Source organism: Orbicella faveolata, unplaced genomic scaffold (genome assembly GCF_042242905.1).
Source record: "Orbicella faveolata isolate gen_17 unplaced genomic scaffold, um_ofav_v1 contig_24, whole genome shotgun sequence".
Classification (NCBI taxonomy): Eukaryota; Metazoa; Cnidaria; class Anthozoa; order Scleractinia; family Merulinidae; genus Orbicella; species Orbicella faveolata.
Genome location: NW_028301552.1, coordinates 10457268 through 10473606, shown reverse-complemented (window position 1 = coordinate 10473606; position 16339 = coordinate 10457268). Strand labels below are relative to the sequence as shown.

The 16339-nt window shown below is 38.9% G+C and overlaps 2 protein-coding genes and 1 long non-coding RNA gene across 3 annotated transcripts in view; 2 read left to right on the top strand and 1 right to left on the bottom strand.

Annotated features, from left to right (window-relative positions):
• LOC110061010 (polycystin family receptor for egg jelly-like) overlaps positions 1-16339 on the top strand; it is a 353714-nt gene that overhangs the window by 194086 nt on the left and 143289 nt on the right. The gene's annotated exons all lie outside the window — the stretch shown is intronic.
• LOC110061061 (uncharacterized) overlaps positions 1-16339 on the top strand; it is a 53824-nt gene that overhangs the window by 24494 nt on the left and 12991 nt on the right. Inside the window, exons 17-34 of the mRNA XM_089291657.1 lie at positions 295-417; positions 757-1347; positions 1587-1727; positions 2344-2466; positions 2900-3025; positions 3692-3814; positions 4617-5201; positions 5364-5504; positions 5917-6042; positions 6353-6481; positions 6606-6728; positions 7018-7146; positions 7443-7553; positions 7839-8616; positions 9337-9907; positions 10414-10617; positions 11329-11454; positions 11977-12174. Coding sequence (XP_089147783.1) covers positions 295-417; positions 757-1347; positions 1587-1727; positions 2344-2466; positions 2900-3025; positions 3692-3814; positions 4617-5201; positions 5364-5504; positions 5917-6042; positions 6353-6481; positions 6606-6728; positions 7018-7146; positions 7443-7553; positions 7839-8616; positions 9337-9907; positions 10414-10617; positions 11329-11454; positions 11977-12174 — 4448 coding nt within the window. The remainder of the gene's footprint in view (positions 1-294; positions 418-756; positions 1348-1586; positions 1728-2343; positions 2467-2899; positions 3026-3691; positions 3815-4616; positions 5202-5363; positions 5505-5916; positions 6043-6352; positions 6482-6605; positions 6729-7017; positions 7147-7442; positions 7554-7838; positions 8617-9336; positions 9908-10413; positions 10618-11328; positions 11455-11976; positions 12175-16339) is intronic.
• LOC149110366 (uncharacterized) lies at positions 13504-15814 on the bottom strand. The gene is made up of 2 exons (XR_016207889.1): positions 15287-15814; positions 13504-14489 (listed from the first exon to the last, which is right to left on the bottom strand). It is a non-coding gene; the product is annotated as an uncharacterized LOC149110366 (long non-coding RNA).

Genomic DNA, 16339 nt, shown 5'->3' with positions numbered 1-16339 from the left:
GCTTTCCTGTAGTGAACATTGGGTTCCTACAGGAGAGGTGGTCGCAACCGGAGGTTCGACTGTACTTCGCACTGTAAAAATGAATGTTGTACAAAGTATAATTCCATTGGAGAAACAGGTGCTGCTAAGTTTTCTAACACTCTAACACTCTTTGTTATGTCAAATCGCATACGTTATGCATTCAATTATCAGAAACGATGGCTGTATCAGAATGCCGCATGGCGGAAACACCTCCCTATATCGCTTCTTTGTCTCTGTCAAATACTGATGAAAGATGTGCACTTTTCCTCCTAGACCAAGATGAGTGCGCCTTTCAAGTAAAGCCGTGCCATTCAAATGCGGAGTGCATCAACCGACATCAAGCGTTCGTTTGTAGCTGTGCGCCTGGCTTCAGTGAAGATATCGGCTCCTGTCACGGTAAGTGAATTTATAGAACTAAATACTCTTCCTTCTAAGAGATTCGAGAATTGAAAGTAATCCCGCTTGGCAAAAACGTTTGATGCACTTTGAAAATAGTAAGCGCTTCATTTCGAACCGCAACACGCTTTGCTGCTGTTTGTTACCTGGTAGAGCGAAGGTAATCAACACATTTCTAATTGCCTATTGGTACTGATAAATTTTGATTAAGAAATCCAGCTACCTTACACTGTAAGGCGTAGCGCAAAATCTTCGAGCTCTTGCCTCTCCTTAGGCCCCATACAGTCGGGTTTTAATATCGCAATTATCGTTGTCTTAAATTGTACCCTTTTTTCGCAGCTCCCGAGCAGTGTCCAGTCGTAGTGGATATGGTCTTTCTGTTGGACACTTCCTCGAACTTGTTATCAACAAAAAACTTTGAAAGCCAGAAACTGTTTATACAACGGATCATCAGCAGGTTTAACGGTACAAATAGTCGTATCAATATTATTCCATACAGCGACATACCACATGAAGCGAAGATTCTCTCAACTGAGGGGAAATCAGTCGGAGAGTTTGCTGAACTTATGCGCAATGTTCAGCTGTTAATGGGAGGTTGCAGCCGTCACGATTTAGCGCTGAACAAGTCTTACGGCTATTTTCTGTCTCACGGGGGGCCAACTCCGGGACAAAGGGTTTTAGTGCTTCTTACTACAGGAAAACAGCCGCAACATCCTCAGATGACTCCGGAGTATATACCGGTAGAGGCCATTACTGCGCTACTTAAAGAGGCAGAGGTCATTACTTTCGCTATTGGAGTTGGTGATAATGTTCAAGCGCAAGATCTTGAAAACATCGCAACCGAACCATCTAAGGTCATCTTGTTTGAAAGTTTCGACAACGTTACAGGGGACGCCATGGTGGTTTACAAAGAAATATGTAAAGCTACTGGTAAGACGAAAAACTAGCTTCTCGTGTAGCGCTATTTGTTCCAACTTTAGCAAGCAACAAATTTTCTCTCACCTAACTACAAGGAAAACCAAGCAAAATATTCCAAGTATCGCGAGCGTAGTTTGGTAGTTTCCCCTTGTTAATTTTTTGCGTTTAAAATTTCTGCTATGATGGTTTTGTCACTTAGTTTTCAGTTTACTTAGCATGGAATGACCAGATCAGTATTTCTTGCTTTTCAGCTCAGTCACTTGGCACTATCATTTGTCCTTCTTATGCTGAAGTGACGTGGTGTCAAGAGCATGCCAGCTGTGTCATGTTGAATGACACCCATCAGTGTGTCTGTGAATCTGGTTATTTCGCTGAAGGAAACCAATGCCTCGGTGAGTATTTGGCTGGCCTTGGTTAAGACGAGACAGTTTGCATAGTCGCTTAGAACTTAGATACACGTCCCTAATTAAAATAAGGCACTATATACATGTATCTCTTTACATAACAAGCAAGACTGATTTGGACATTCTGCCGGGTTCGACATCTCCACTAACTCCTGGCGACAAACTGGTGAATGTGTCAGATTTGTACGAAATAACATGATATAGCCCAGCTAACAATCATATTCATTGGTGGATCATTTACCTTCTGGATCCGGAGTCATAGATACCGTGCTAATCACCTGTTCCTGTCAATAATTTTCCATCCACTTCTATTCTCAAAACGTTCTCGTCCTCTGACGAAGAAACTTAAAAACCAGCGATACCGAAGTGGCCAATAATTCTAAAGCATAACTTGGTGTCAGATCCGTAACTAGCACTTGTTACTTTATTCACTTTTACCAATGTATTTAAAATATTTCGAGCATTTCGAAACTAGATGTTGGGTATTCTCGAAAACTAAAAAAACATCATTTAATCTAGTCATTTCTTTGATGCAAAAAGACTTCTACCCCTGATTCTGTAGTCAAATAGGCTTAAAGAATAACAAGTCTATTCTAATTTTTAGACTTAGATGAGTGTCTCAATGGAACGCACAAATGCGACGAAATTGCTGCTTGCGTAAACACAGAAGGGAGTTACAGTTGTCAATGTCCTAGAGGATATACTACTAATGGAACAAAGTGTGACGGTAGGTTGTTGTCCCTTATACTTTTGCTACTACTCCCGTCACCATGCAGACTGTTATAAGGCAGTCATCTTTTCAAAAGCTAAAGACTATTGTGAAAGCACGTCCTTTCGTTAATATTAATTGCTCAGTGGTGTTTTAGAGTCAATACGAGCTAACAAATCGTTTTTACGGCTTTCTAAATGTTAACAATCTTAATGCTTCTGCAAAAACGTTATGGAATCGCTTAGACACAGTTATATAACTGACATGCTTGTGCAAGGACGTATCCTTGGAAAGGATAAGTCAGAGTTGAGGGCAAAAAAAAAGTAATATTAAAGGTGTTCGACAAAGAATTCTTGCGAGAGAAAGGTGAATCGGAGAAATGTATGGTTTTAAAGCTTCTTTTGTAAAGTTTGCAAATTTGTGAAATAGTTGAATTTGTCTTTAATTGTAGACGTGGACGAATGCTTGTCGAATAGTTACAGTTGTCACAAAGAGGCCTTTTGTGTAAACACAAAAGGTTCGTACGGCTGCTCTTGTAATCGTGGGTTGACTGGAGATGGTAAGAGAAAATGTGATGGTAAGTCTTATGGTTTCATTCGCATTTTAAACAAGAATCATCTTGTACAGTCAGCCTACAACTGTGCATTAGCTATCCTACCTCGTTACAGGTCTATCGAAAATTAATTTCAATAACTGTTATATGTCAAATCTTGACTTCCGTCGTTTAAAAGGGTAGAATACTATGATTTAAACACGTCGTATTCATAGCAACACCACTAAAATGTCAACTTGGCGTTCACGTTTAAGAATTTTGTTTAAGAATTTTGTTTAAGCGTCTGAAAATGTCATTTACCAAGTTCCAAGAACATTGGAAACAACTATTTACGCAGACGGCTAAAGTAAAAGCATTTGTCATTCTGTAATCATCAATGCCCTCTTTAGGTTCTTGCCGCACAGTGCATTCCAGCTTTTGAATTATTTTTTGTTACCCCTTGCGTCATTCCAAAGGAGTATCGTTTTTCTAATCTCGTCTTCAATGATCAGTCTTCGAGCCCGATTTCAGAGGTACTTGCACTTTTTTGATTCAATGTGACAATTTCATGGCAATTATAATGCCTGCAATGTTTAGCAGGCTTAGGTTGCCTGCTAAACATTGCAGTTTGCATTTTATATTGCCTCTTTTTTTTTTTGTTAAAGCCAAACGAAGACTAATGACTAACTTAAGTTAATTTCCTTTACTTAGATATCAACGAATGCGAACTTCTAGCAGACGCTTGCCACAGAGACTCTTATTGTAGCAACTATTACAGTTATCACGAGTGTATGTGTGTGTCTGGATACTCTGGCAATGGCACAATCTGCACAGGTACGTTAAAGAATCCACCAGGTAGAAATCTAGTGAGAAGAGTGTTTGTAACTGTTAGGGCGGCTTTCAATCGAGTGTCGTAAAATCAAAACCAAAACCAAAACAACTACGTATTAATAAGACTACTCAGCAAATCTCAAACCGTAGTAAACCCAAAACCAAAACCAAAGTAACTGCCTAATTACCTCCGACACTCGATTGAAAATCGCTTTAAGTGCCGATCAAAAGGTGTATTTGCTGGTCGTTTCGTCTCACCAAAATACCTCTTTAAATGCAAAACATTCTCGGTGTTGGGATCACCACTCACTAAAACGATACCCACAATAAAACGCTATTACTTCCTAACCAGCTAACATCTTGAAGTTTAGAAGCTATTGGTGAGCGATCCCTGGCCTTGCTCCTATCCTTTGAGTAGTCCTGAAGGAATAGACAGTTTCTTTCTTGCTCTAATAACCCCTTGGTTTCTCCACCAGCTTCATTCTTTCTCTATCAGTTTGTTTCCTTTGTTCTTTCTCCAGCACTTTTTGTTTGTTTTTGTTTGTTATTTCTCCAGCACCTTTTGTTTTCTATTGCACTTTCTTCCTTCCTTCAATATTGTTTCCTCCAACAGTCTCTTCCTTCCTGCTATAGTTTCATTCTAGATCTACTATTGCTCCTGTGCAACTTGCAGCATTTTGTCCTCCAATAGCTCCTTTACTTTTTCATGCATTTCTCTTTCTTTCTTTTTCTTCCATTATTTTCTTCCTTTCCGTCCAAGTTTTTCACGAGAAACTAAAACTCTTTTCTTGTGTGTTGCATTTAGCACCAGAAAAATGCCGACTTCCAGTCGACCTTATATTTGCCGTAGACGCCTCTGGAAGCGTTGGGAGGGAAAACTATGAAAAACAGAAAGAATTCATCAAGATCTTGGCCAGCCGATATGATCTTGTGAACAGCAGTAAAGCAGCAGTAATTGTATTTAGCAATCATGCCTCCAATGAAATTAAGCTTGGGTCGAAGAGAACAGCATTATCGTTCGCTACGGCAGTGGATGATATCCCATATTTTCAAGCATTTACTCGAATTGACCTCGCACTTCGCCTGGTTTATGATGAATACTTTCTAACAAATAGTTCGAACAAAACCGAGCGAATTATCGTATTATTGACTGACGGGAAGCAAACTCGAAACGACTTTATGAGTCCAGCTTACGTCCCAATAGAAGAAACAGTGCAGCTTCTACGTTCCAAATCTGCTCGCATGTTTGCCGTCGGCATTGGAGGTTCTGTTGACGTAACAGAGATGAGGATTGTGACTGAACAAGAAGACGATATTTTTCTAGCCACAGAATTTAATGATTTGGTTGCAAAGGCCGACTTTATAGCGAAGACAACATGCGCCGTTGCTCGTAAGTGTGCTTTCTTAGTAAAATCGTCTTAAAATCTTAGTGAAAACCATACTCTTATGGTAAAATAGTATCAATAATTGTATGGCTTTCAGTATGATATTTTTGAGATTATGGCTGAAATGGTTAAAATTAACGCTGTGAATAATGGTTTATTTTATACAGTTCAGGCCAAAGGGATAACTGTTTGTAGTGCTGACGTCGATATCACTAGTTGCCATTTTGGCGCGCATTGCGTCAATGCGACTAACAACTTCACCTGCATCTGTAAAGATGGTTTTGTTGGCAATGCACTTCAGTGTCAAGGTGAGCCATAGTAGAGAGGACACAATGATGGCATTCTATAGACAATGGTCTCAACTGTAGACTGCTGCATTTAAGATCATGAGGTCCAACCTTGGCACTTAGGCAATAGCTTTGTTATGCAGCTTTTTCAGCCTCAATGGGATGGGATAGGTTATTAATGGTTTTTCGACCTTGTGCTTGTCTGTAGGGTTTTCTCTGGCTCTTGGCCGGCCTTCCCCCTGTGATATACCGTGCCGCCAATCGTGCCAATTAAGGGCACCAATCCTTGGACTGACGAAGCCACCCTGTGTTATTGTGATCCACGTAATTACATTAAAGGGCAAGTCTTAACCCGCGATGTCCCTAGTTTGCCATTTGCACAGTTACAATATTTCGTGTCTAATCAGGTCTCGACAATACCCTTCTTTCATAGATATAGATGAATGTGCCGATGGGTCAGATGACTGCCACTCCACTGCCTATTGTATCAACACTGCGGGCTCATATTACTGTTCATGCAATCAATCAGGATACAGTTATAATGGTAGCATGTGTATAGGTGTGTACTACTTGTCTTCAGTCTTGTCTACACCACTGCATTGTCTTCTAATTAACAAATTGGTGTCAGTTTTTTCATGCGTCTGTCCTGTTATTAATCATGAATCTCGTCATAACATTGTCAAGTGGCATACATCGCATAAGTTATGAATTCATGTGTCTGTCCGCTTAGTGACAATGACAATTAGTTAATGGGCGCGCGAGAATTTCTGCAGTTATTGTCAAATACGTGATCGCTAAGTACACGTTTTATAATCATTTGTAAGTAACAAGCACTAACTTAACGACACCACCTCTCTCTTCACTCTCAGATATCGATGAGTGTGTTCAAGACTGGGATGATTGTGATGAAGCTCTAACAACGTGTGTAAACATTCCAGGATCCTACATTTGTTCCTGTTTTGAGCAAAATTATGCTTGGAATGGACAAGATTGTGTCGGTAAAGAAAAATATATAAAAGGGAAATATATTTATCATTATTGATCATTAATTTACACAAACAAGTAGGTTACAAAAGAAACCATTTTGTAATTTCCTCTTCTTTGCTTTACCTTTTTTTGCAGACATAGATGAGTGCGCAGATGATCCACATGCATGTGACGTCTATGCCTATTGTGTCAACACTCCAGGCTCTTATAACTGCCCATGCAAGTCGGGATACAGTTATAATGGCAGTATGTGCTCAGGTATATTACTACGTTTGAAAGTTTCGAGTTTGTTGCTTTAATGCGCCGTGATACAGCGTGTTTTTATAACGTGGACAACCCATAAAATTGTTATTTATGAGCTTCTAGGGTCATGGGCAATCCCGAAATGTCTACTTGGACCTCTAGTTCTAGTAAGGGTTGGACTTTGGAATTGTTAGCATAAAGGTCTGACACAGAACAATGCTGTGAGCTTGTTTTTGTTATCCAGATGATCTCTAGCGATGTACTGAAGACTTTTATATAACTATATGGTTTCTTTTTACAACAGATATTGACGAATGTTTCCAGGAGTTGGATGACTGTGATAATGCCTTAACAGATTGTATCAACATTCCAGGGTCATACATTTGTTCCTGTTACAAGCAAAATTATGCTTGGGATGGAAAAACTTGTGTTGGTAAAGAACACAATATACATATGGAAATTTTCCCTTTGGTTTGTTTGAAAGTTTTAAAGAAGTATTCCCTGCCTTTTGAATGACTAGGCTGACGGAGCGTAGACAAATGTGTTTCTGTTGTACCCTAAAATTAGCCAATGAGCCACTTGGCTCGTGTGAAGACTTTTTCTTACCTTACCTAATGTCTTAATGTCTTTCTTCCATGCTGAGATTTTTTTTGTCCTTTGATAGGTAACGGAATTCATTAATTCATTTTGAATTCATTTTGTGATCGTTGATTTTTTTTCATTTAAAAGACGTAAACGAGTGCGAGGACCTTTCTCGTTGCGCTGCGAATGCCACCTGTACGAATTTGGATGGATCTTATGACTGCAGCTGCTCAGCAGCGGAATCTCATCTCTGTTTTGGTACGTGCATGTATACGCCAACTGAGAAAGATACGAATTACTAAAACGTAATCTTTTTATCAGAAACGCTAAACGGCATGTTAAAAGCTGTCACGTATTTTCAGTTTTACTGAGGAATTCCGTAGTCATGATAATAAATGTCTCATATTTCCTTCTATTCTTTGAGCACAAACTGTTGTGAAGAATAAATTATTACACTTGTGTTATTTTTGTAATGTATCAAGGGAATTTTCATGCCTACTTTTAAGCCCAGAAGAAGAAAAGTGCTGTTTTCGTTTCTTTAAGGGACCATACTGTGTGACATTCCACGAGTTAAAATAGCCAATGCTGGAAGGAGCGTCGATCAACCCGCTGTGGTTCAGTTGAGTTCATATTACACATTTGAAACAAACATTGAAGTGAGGTGCGCTCAGATCTACACACAAAACATGTCTTGGATATTAGCAAGTCCATCATTAAACGATTCTGAAGCTATTTTGAATGGAACCATAGTTTCGGCGAAAACAAGTAAATGGACTCTCTCCGACCACCATTTACCATTCGCCCACGTTTTACATGCCTTGTACTTCGTTTTTACCGTAGTCCAAGGAGACAATAATAAAACAGAAAGTGCATATGATAAAGGTTACATTATATTACGACCCTTACCACTGGTGGCGATAATCTCGGGTGAAACTGAAATAACCAGAGGAAATAATCAGAATATCATCCTAAATGGATCCAAGTCTTATGATCCTCATGTTGGCCCTGGGGCCTTAGAGACACTGACATTTTATTGGCTTTGCATGAAATCGAATGAAGAATTCACAACGGAAAACCCGCTGGAGATCCAAATAGTGTCGATTTCTCTAAATGGCTCCGAAGCATCAGATGGAGGCTGTTTCGGTACTGGTATTGGGAGACTGGAATCCACTGAACCTGTTGTAGTGTTGAACGCTTCAGCAATGCAGAACTCAAGTGCATCATACATTTTCCAGTTAGTTCTAGCCAAAGACGCCAGAACATCGAGTGACAGAAAGACAGTTCATGTCGTTGAGGGAAGTCCTCCTGAAGTCTCACTGAAGTAAGTACACATAGACCTAATCTTACCTCCATGGTACGCTTCAGCGGGATATTAGGCGAGTTTGGTATAGTCAGTGTTCGTAGTTTTGACGAGACATAGTCGAATCAAACTACACATGGTGAGACCAACCGAGCCTGGCATGCCACCGAAGCGTACGACAAGGTAGGGCTAGGCATTTTATACCTTACCCAAATTCAGCTATAAATCCACCCATACCAGGTCAAAGACTTGATATGACGGGAGAAAAAGAAAATCCCGACGAGGAGACTAAAACGTGATGCATAAAATCTCGTTATGTTTTAAGTTCGTTATTTCAGAAAATAGTCGCATACTTGATTCGCAGTTCCAAAATAAAGGAAAACAACAACAACAATAAAGAACATTATAATCATACGTTACGCACAAGATATCGAAACTATATTTCATACGAAGGTCGTTGTCTTTCCGAGGAGTCATTTGGGTCGCCTCATTGTTAAGATGACCCAAATACTTTGCTCGCGCGTTATCACCACTCGCTAGTGTTATATCGAAGGTTGTAGAAATATGTATATATGTTTTCTCTGCATTTTTAGCTCTTGCAAAATTCTTCTATAACGTAGACGTTATGGAAAGAAGTTCTTTCAAATACTTTTCATTTTACGTTTTATTTCAATGATTTTGTGCAATAATTAATGTAAGTGTGACTCTGTTAGCTGATCATTTTATTTTTTTGTGGTAAAGTTTTGTCTTAAATGACCGGTTGAACGTCATCCCTTCTGCGCCGCTGACCATCTCAGCCGGGTACCTGGGCTACTCATGTGATGATGAAGAGGAGTACCGATGGATCCTTTACGAAGAAGACAAGGACGCGGGGTGGATAGAAATTTTAAACAATCCAGGATACTCCAAAGTGTTCGCTATCGATCCAAAGACTCTAAAAGACAATACAAAATATCGATTGGAATTGACCGTGCTACTTGCCAATGGAACTCCGTCTTCAAGTGTGCAGGTTTTCAAGACCGCAGTCCTTCCGCGTGATGGCTCGTGTACTATAACTCCTGACACTGGCGAAGCTGTTTATACCTCATTTGAGCTGTTTTGTTTCGGCTGGTTCCCACTAAATGAAACTTTCACCTACGAAATACAGATAATTGGGGATGGCGATATTCATTACACCTTGTATTATGGCTTTGTTGATAAACTACAGTTAGTTTTACCGCAAGGAAATCCCTCCAGTGGATATTTATCCTACGTCAAGGTATTTGTCTCGAGGAGTAATGGTGCTACTTCTGAGCTGGATATTCCAGTAACGGTATGTTTTTCTCCTTGCATCACTTTTTGTGGCTTTGGTATGGAGTAATTTATGGTCAGTTGCTGGTTTACTCTCACAAAACTTTGTCAAGTGTGCAATACAGAAAAACAACGAATAGGCTAGGCTAAAACAGACAGCTTCCACATTATGTGTAGACCTCAGTTATGAGAACTTAGCATAGGTAGTTAAGATTCGACAAGAACAATTTATCGAGGTTTCAGCTATATTGTGCCTGATAGATGAAATTTAGTAAAGGTCATCTGTTTCGCTTCTATACCAATTTATGTTATTTTTTTTTTGTCCCGACCGTAACGATGGCCGTTTCAATATGTAGCAATTTTTCAAATCATTCGTAGTACTATATAGCATGTCATGAATGTTTTAATTTCGTTTTCTTTTACTCCCACGTCCATTTAGCATTTTTTGTGTTAATTTTAAAACCAGTTTGTATCTGAAATAATCAAGCAATAGAACTTGATCGTGTTTCGATTTTGTTTATATAATAGGTAACTCCACCCAAACCGAGAGTAGAGCAGGATATTTTTGAACTTCTCGAAAGGAATGTAAGCAGCTTTGAAGACTATCTTAACACGATGGATACAGAGAATGTTTGGCGGTTGATGACGGCAATGTTATTAACAGTAGAGAAACAAGCAATGGTGAAAGGAAGTTTCTCTAACTCAACGGTATCAAGTCGACAGAGAATCGTCGTGAGTATGAAACGTTTCATTTTTTATTTGGTTAGAACAAAAGCTTTTGTTTTTAATTTTTTCTGTGAATCACGAGTGAAAAAACTGACCCCAACTTGTTTCAATCTAATTGGAGTGCAGTCTGCCTTCTGTGCCGTAACGTTAAATTTGTTTTAATTGTAAGTGAAAATTCAAAATTCTATTGCGCATTCTCCTAAAACGACGCTGATACTTCACCGATTGACAATGGACAGTCTCTAGTTAACCGTTTTGCCTCTTGTTTCGAAATGCGATTCGGTGCAACTTTACATGTGTGACTTAAGTTTCGTTTTCGCACGAACGCTTTTGCATCAACTTTGATTTTGAAAGTGAGGCAGCAATAGATAGCAGAGATAGCCAGTAAGAGTGCAAGCTCTTGGTGTCTATTAGACGGCCGTTTCTATCGGCTAGAGCCATTTTCAAAGATTGACGAGTTATAGGTGCTGTCTGTCGTAGAGCTAATCAGATTGCACTTTTACCTAATAGTCGGTCAATGGGTTTTGCTAATGCTGTTACGACAGCCGCAAGAAATCGGGAACGATGGGTCAAGTTGCTTTTGCAAAAACCAGGGACTGATTTAAAAATACAGAACACCAACAGCAGTTTTGTTAAATACTCTTTCGGCAATAACGAACGAATTTATTTTGATGTTAAAACTGGCAATTTACGGGTAACTTTTAACCTGCGTTGCAGCTCAGAGATGTCGCCCTTAGGCGTTTGCAAGTTGAAAAGCTCGATGGTCTCTCTGGTTTGGTGTTCATCTCAGCCTTTCTAGCCACTGCGGGAAAGGACACAACCAGGTTGACCTTCCACAGTGAGGTAATATCGTACTGAATAAAGATTTATGTATTATATAGCAAAGTTTATTTTATTTATTTCAGGTGCTTCAATAATCGAATAGTTCTTCTGATTTAAAGCCTCTTGACATTCGAAGAATGTACTGCATTTCTGAAAAAAAAATAATAAGAAAGCTACACTTAATTCATTGTATTACTATTAATACATTATTTTGGCACAAGCGGGGTATTGAAACACGATATCTTGAGCTAAACTAACCTGGCAGCAAGATAAACATTTAACGGCAAATTTTTTAAGACCACGTTTCAAAGATGTCTGGGCTTTTTATTCCATTTGATTACTTTGAAAACGTGGTGTCTTTTTCCCAATTTTATTCCAAAGTTTTTCATTACGTTCGTTTTGACCAATTACGCTAGAATAAACATTTCTGGTAGATAATAATGACTTCTATTTATCAATTCTTTTGCGTGTGCTGTACCCTGGGTGTCCGAAGCTCTTCCTCGGTCTACGTTTCTATCGTCTTAATGTATATTTTCATTGCAGGAACTTCTTCCAGAAATTCTTGGAAACATGAGTGACACACTGCTTGTCGAAGCTAATAAGATGAAAGCAAAAGATGAAAGGTTTATTTCCCAAGGAGTTTATAACTTGTTGTACGGAACAGTTGAACTCCTTATTGTATCTGCGGAGGCGTCCAGAGTAACTGGGGACAGCGACACCGTATCCGCCAACCGCTCAAAGGTAGGCGTATATATTCATTTAGTGTGGCATAACGGCTGTACAGTTGATACGGAGGAACGTTTTTTTAAATTAGTCATAATTATTTGGCAGGGCGTTTATACTGAAAAGGACGTCTCTGGTGGTCTTCTCGCTTTGTGCTTTCTTTCTTTTCACCAGAGAGAAAGCGAAGTTGACTCTATTTCTGTCTGAAATGTATGTAAGAAATGTTCTCTTGTTCCCGGCTAGAAGGATGACCCTCCAAACAAGGACAACTTTTTCCCACTTAAACATGCCCTCAAGGGAGGGGGGGGGGGGAGGGGGGGGGACTCTAATATTTTGGTTGGTAGCGAGTTCAAGAAACTGACCCCGTCAATGTAAACCCTTTGCAAAGTTGCCCGTTTTATACATAACCACGATTTTTCTTGCCATGCGCAGCTTCTTCGGACCCCTCTTTGCATACGGCCATTCTCGTTCCCAGAGTCTCCGTTTCTTTTGGTCACGTGGTCGGAGAAACGGAGGGCTCTGGCAGCAGCCATTACCGGATGTCCGTAAATCACGGACATCCGGTAACGCATGCGTAATTTTGGCCTGTATATCTGCTCATGCTCAGAAACTAATCCTGAGGGAGGGGAGAGAGGAATAGAGAGTATTCTTCAGATGTAAACAGATCGGAACGCTGAAATGTGTTTTCACTTCGCCGAAGTTAGGTGATTTAGAGTTAAAAAGAGAGTAGAAAGCAGCCTTAAATGCCGTCGCCGCTTCAAACACGATTGCCAGCTTGTGTAATATTTTACCAACGGGTTTCGCGGTGCATTTTGTGGTGGACCGTCCAGAAAAATTCAGGAATCGATAGCTGTGTTCTTGTTGTTTCTTCTCTTCATATTCGATAAAAAGGAGAAGTTTAAAGAGCGAGGTGCAGTTGTGAAAGCTTTCAAGCAAAGTAATCAGGATACGGCATGTATTACGTCTATCGATGACACGGTAAAATTTGTTTATGGACATACGGAAGCGTTTGTGGAAATCAGCCATGGAAATTGCATCACTGACCAGAGGATTTAAATATAATTCGTGCTGATAGATGAAGGGAAAATTTTTTAATGGTAAGAACTATTTACTTCCTGGTTATTTACATAGGTTTGTAAGCTGCAGCAGACTAAAAATCTGTTGAACTCAGGAAAGTTTTGTTATATTGGAGTTTTGCTCATGTTTCCTTGCAAGGAATGTAATAAAGGTGCTCACTTTCATATGATCTTTCATGTCCTCATTTTTTCAAGTAACCCCATTCTGTTCTATTTTTTTTTTTTTACAAAAAAGGGTCTTGCACAATCAACAGATCATTAAACTGTCAAATTAAATCAATCGATCAACTTTTATTGTGCATTATTTACAGAATTAATTTACATCAGTATTATAATTAAATAAATATGAGAAGAGAAATCTATTTTGCATATGGCTATGGAAAGAATAAAAAAAATAGGTGTGTGGTAACCAGGGTATAGGGTAGCAATTGGCCTTTTGAAGTGGTTACAACCATGTTAAGAAAAACGCCAAGAAAAAAATAAAAGTCCTATGCCAGTTGTTATCGAGGGGTTATATATGTGAGCTGGGGGCTTCCATAATAGCTCTGCAGCAATTTTAATTAGCTTATCTGGAACATCTAATGATGGTTTTTGTACATTCAGGCTTGAGAAAAGCCTGTAGACATTACAAAACTAGATATAGGGCTATTCCACCATTTTGTCCCCCATCCCCGACTGCTTTTGTCGATGTAATTGTTTTTGTTCATTTTATACCTTTCAACCAGCTTATATAAAGCTTAATCTTTTGGGTGCTTTCAACAACAACAACAACACCAATTTATTTCAGTATTCCCATATGAGTACATGGTGTTACCAAAAATATAATACAGCTAAAATGATGCAACTATAACATTAGTATCTGGCATTGGTATACATGTAGAGGTGCCTGCTGTGAAGAGAGTGATTCATATTGGTGTGCCTCAATGTACATTAAGGAAGATTTTTTTTTAGGAAACTGCATGAACAAAATGAATGGGAAACAATGCAATGACATTGCTCTTTTACAATTCATGTTACTTCATGGTAATAAGGCTCTTCAGCCTGTTATACAACCATGTGCAACAACAAATCTCATTGTATACTTTCTATGTCTTGTGGTTGATCAGAACAGCAGCCACATAGCTTTACTATCAACAATGGTTCTTTCTCCATCTCCTTTTTTTTCAGTATTATTTATTGAACTGCAAGAGCAACATTCCTATTTGAATTATCCATAAATGGTCATCCTTCAAGGAATTTATGTAGCACTATTATGGTCTGAAAATTAACAAAGAATAGTAAATAATGGCAGGAAATAAATTATCTTTCAAAGGCTAACAAAAAGATTATGATATTTTTCTTATGGGGATATTAATGTAACTCTGTACACCTTTAATGTTTGATTTGTTTTTAGTAGAGATAATTCCCACATTACATTTGGAAACCCACTAGTCCTGATGATTCGTTATCAGTTATACATGTATAAATAATTGTCTCTTATATTTGTTCACAGTTTAATTTGCATGAATGATAAATTATTGTTATTTACTGATTAATGTTATTGTGACGGAATAAAGTTTTGCTAGTTACAGTTGCTTCCTAACTAAAGTGGGGAGAGAGGAAAGGGCCTCAAATTTCAGCTATGGTTATCTATGGTTATTTACCTTTACACATCATTTCCACAAGTAAATTATAAAAAAAAAAAATAATAAATTTGGGTGAAGGCTCTAAAGCAAACTAAACTCTTGCCTGACCACAAAAGGTTTGTTCGTGTTTTTTGGGGGGAGACTATAGGGGAGGTCTCAATAATAAAGAGAGGCGAGCTAAAAAAAAAAGATATTATATATATCTATAACAGCAGAAGCTTCTTGACAGATAGTAAAAGATACATACATAACAATATGTGGAAGAAACAAACCAAACTTCATGTTCAGACCATTTGCTACAACATCCAGGTACGTAGCAGAGTATTATAACACGGACCTTTGACTCATTTTGGCAATTTAATATCAATACATTTTGGACTGCTAGAATCTGATCTCCTTGATCTTTCAGAGAGAGAAAAACACACTCACCTTCGCATTTCCAGTGCCACACTTGCTTAGCAAGAGTGATATTTCTTCGTCTTTTCACCTGGCTCTAAGTTTCCTTTTGAGCTTTTCATAAAGGAAGACAAACGTTTCTTAAAACCCACTGCCGATTTGAACTTAATTTTATGATTTCTTGGGGTATGGTCAGCGACAAAGTAATTGTTGTATTAGCTGGTTGATTCTCCGAGTTCTAAACGTTTCTTCCCACCTTCTCGGTTGCTACAACAAAGGACGATGATTACGATCGTGAATGACATCGTTGCAGGCGACGTACTCCTTTGGTTACGTGGAAACTTAAACGATTCCTTCGGATCGATCGGGAAAGGTCACCATTTGTTTTTTCGTAAAGCGCGCCTGTGTCAACTGAGCGAAGGTGTGGAATGCGTAGAGCTTTGTAATTTTCATTTCTGCTGCGCATTCATTTTTTGTCAGCCAATGAAAAAATTCGAATTTTTGGGTGCGTCCAGAGCTACTCGTCAACGACATTTTAAGACGAGTAGCACTGGGGACGAGAATGGCATACGGCTGGTGCGCGCAAAATTTGACCAATCAGGATTCAGCAGGCGGAAAAAACTGTACTGTCCTGACGTCAATGTATGTTAACAAGAAAGGCACTCAAGTTGTGAAACTTTTCTCACTGGAGAAGGCACTGAATATTCACGAAAAGAGATTTAGAATTCCAAAAATATATCAGTTTATAAAAAGTGGAAAATATGAAGCATTTTTGTGTCTCCATGCTTTTAAGTTGGCGCCAAAAATGGGTCGCTCGCGTCCGGCAACTCGCTCGCAGTTCGTCGAGTGTCACCAGGTAGGATAATCATGATAGTTATGTTTTTTTGAACAAAATATGTTCTTCCTCGTCAAATTAAACGTAGAATTCTCGAATTAAGTATTATAAGAGGCAAAAGGAACTTTGGCATTGTCTTAAGGTGGCTCTATATAGTATTTCACAAAGCTTTGGATATTAAATATGCATAAGTAATTTCTCCCTTGGCAAATGTTTACAACATAGCACTCGGTAGAAGGTCAATAACAAAA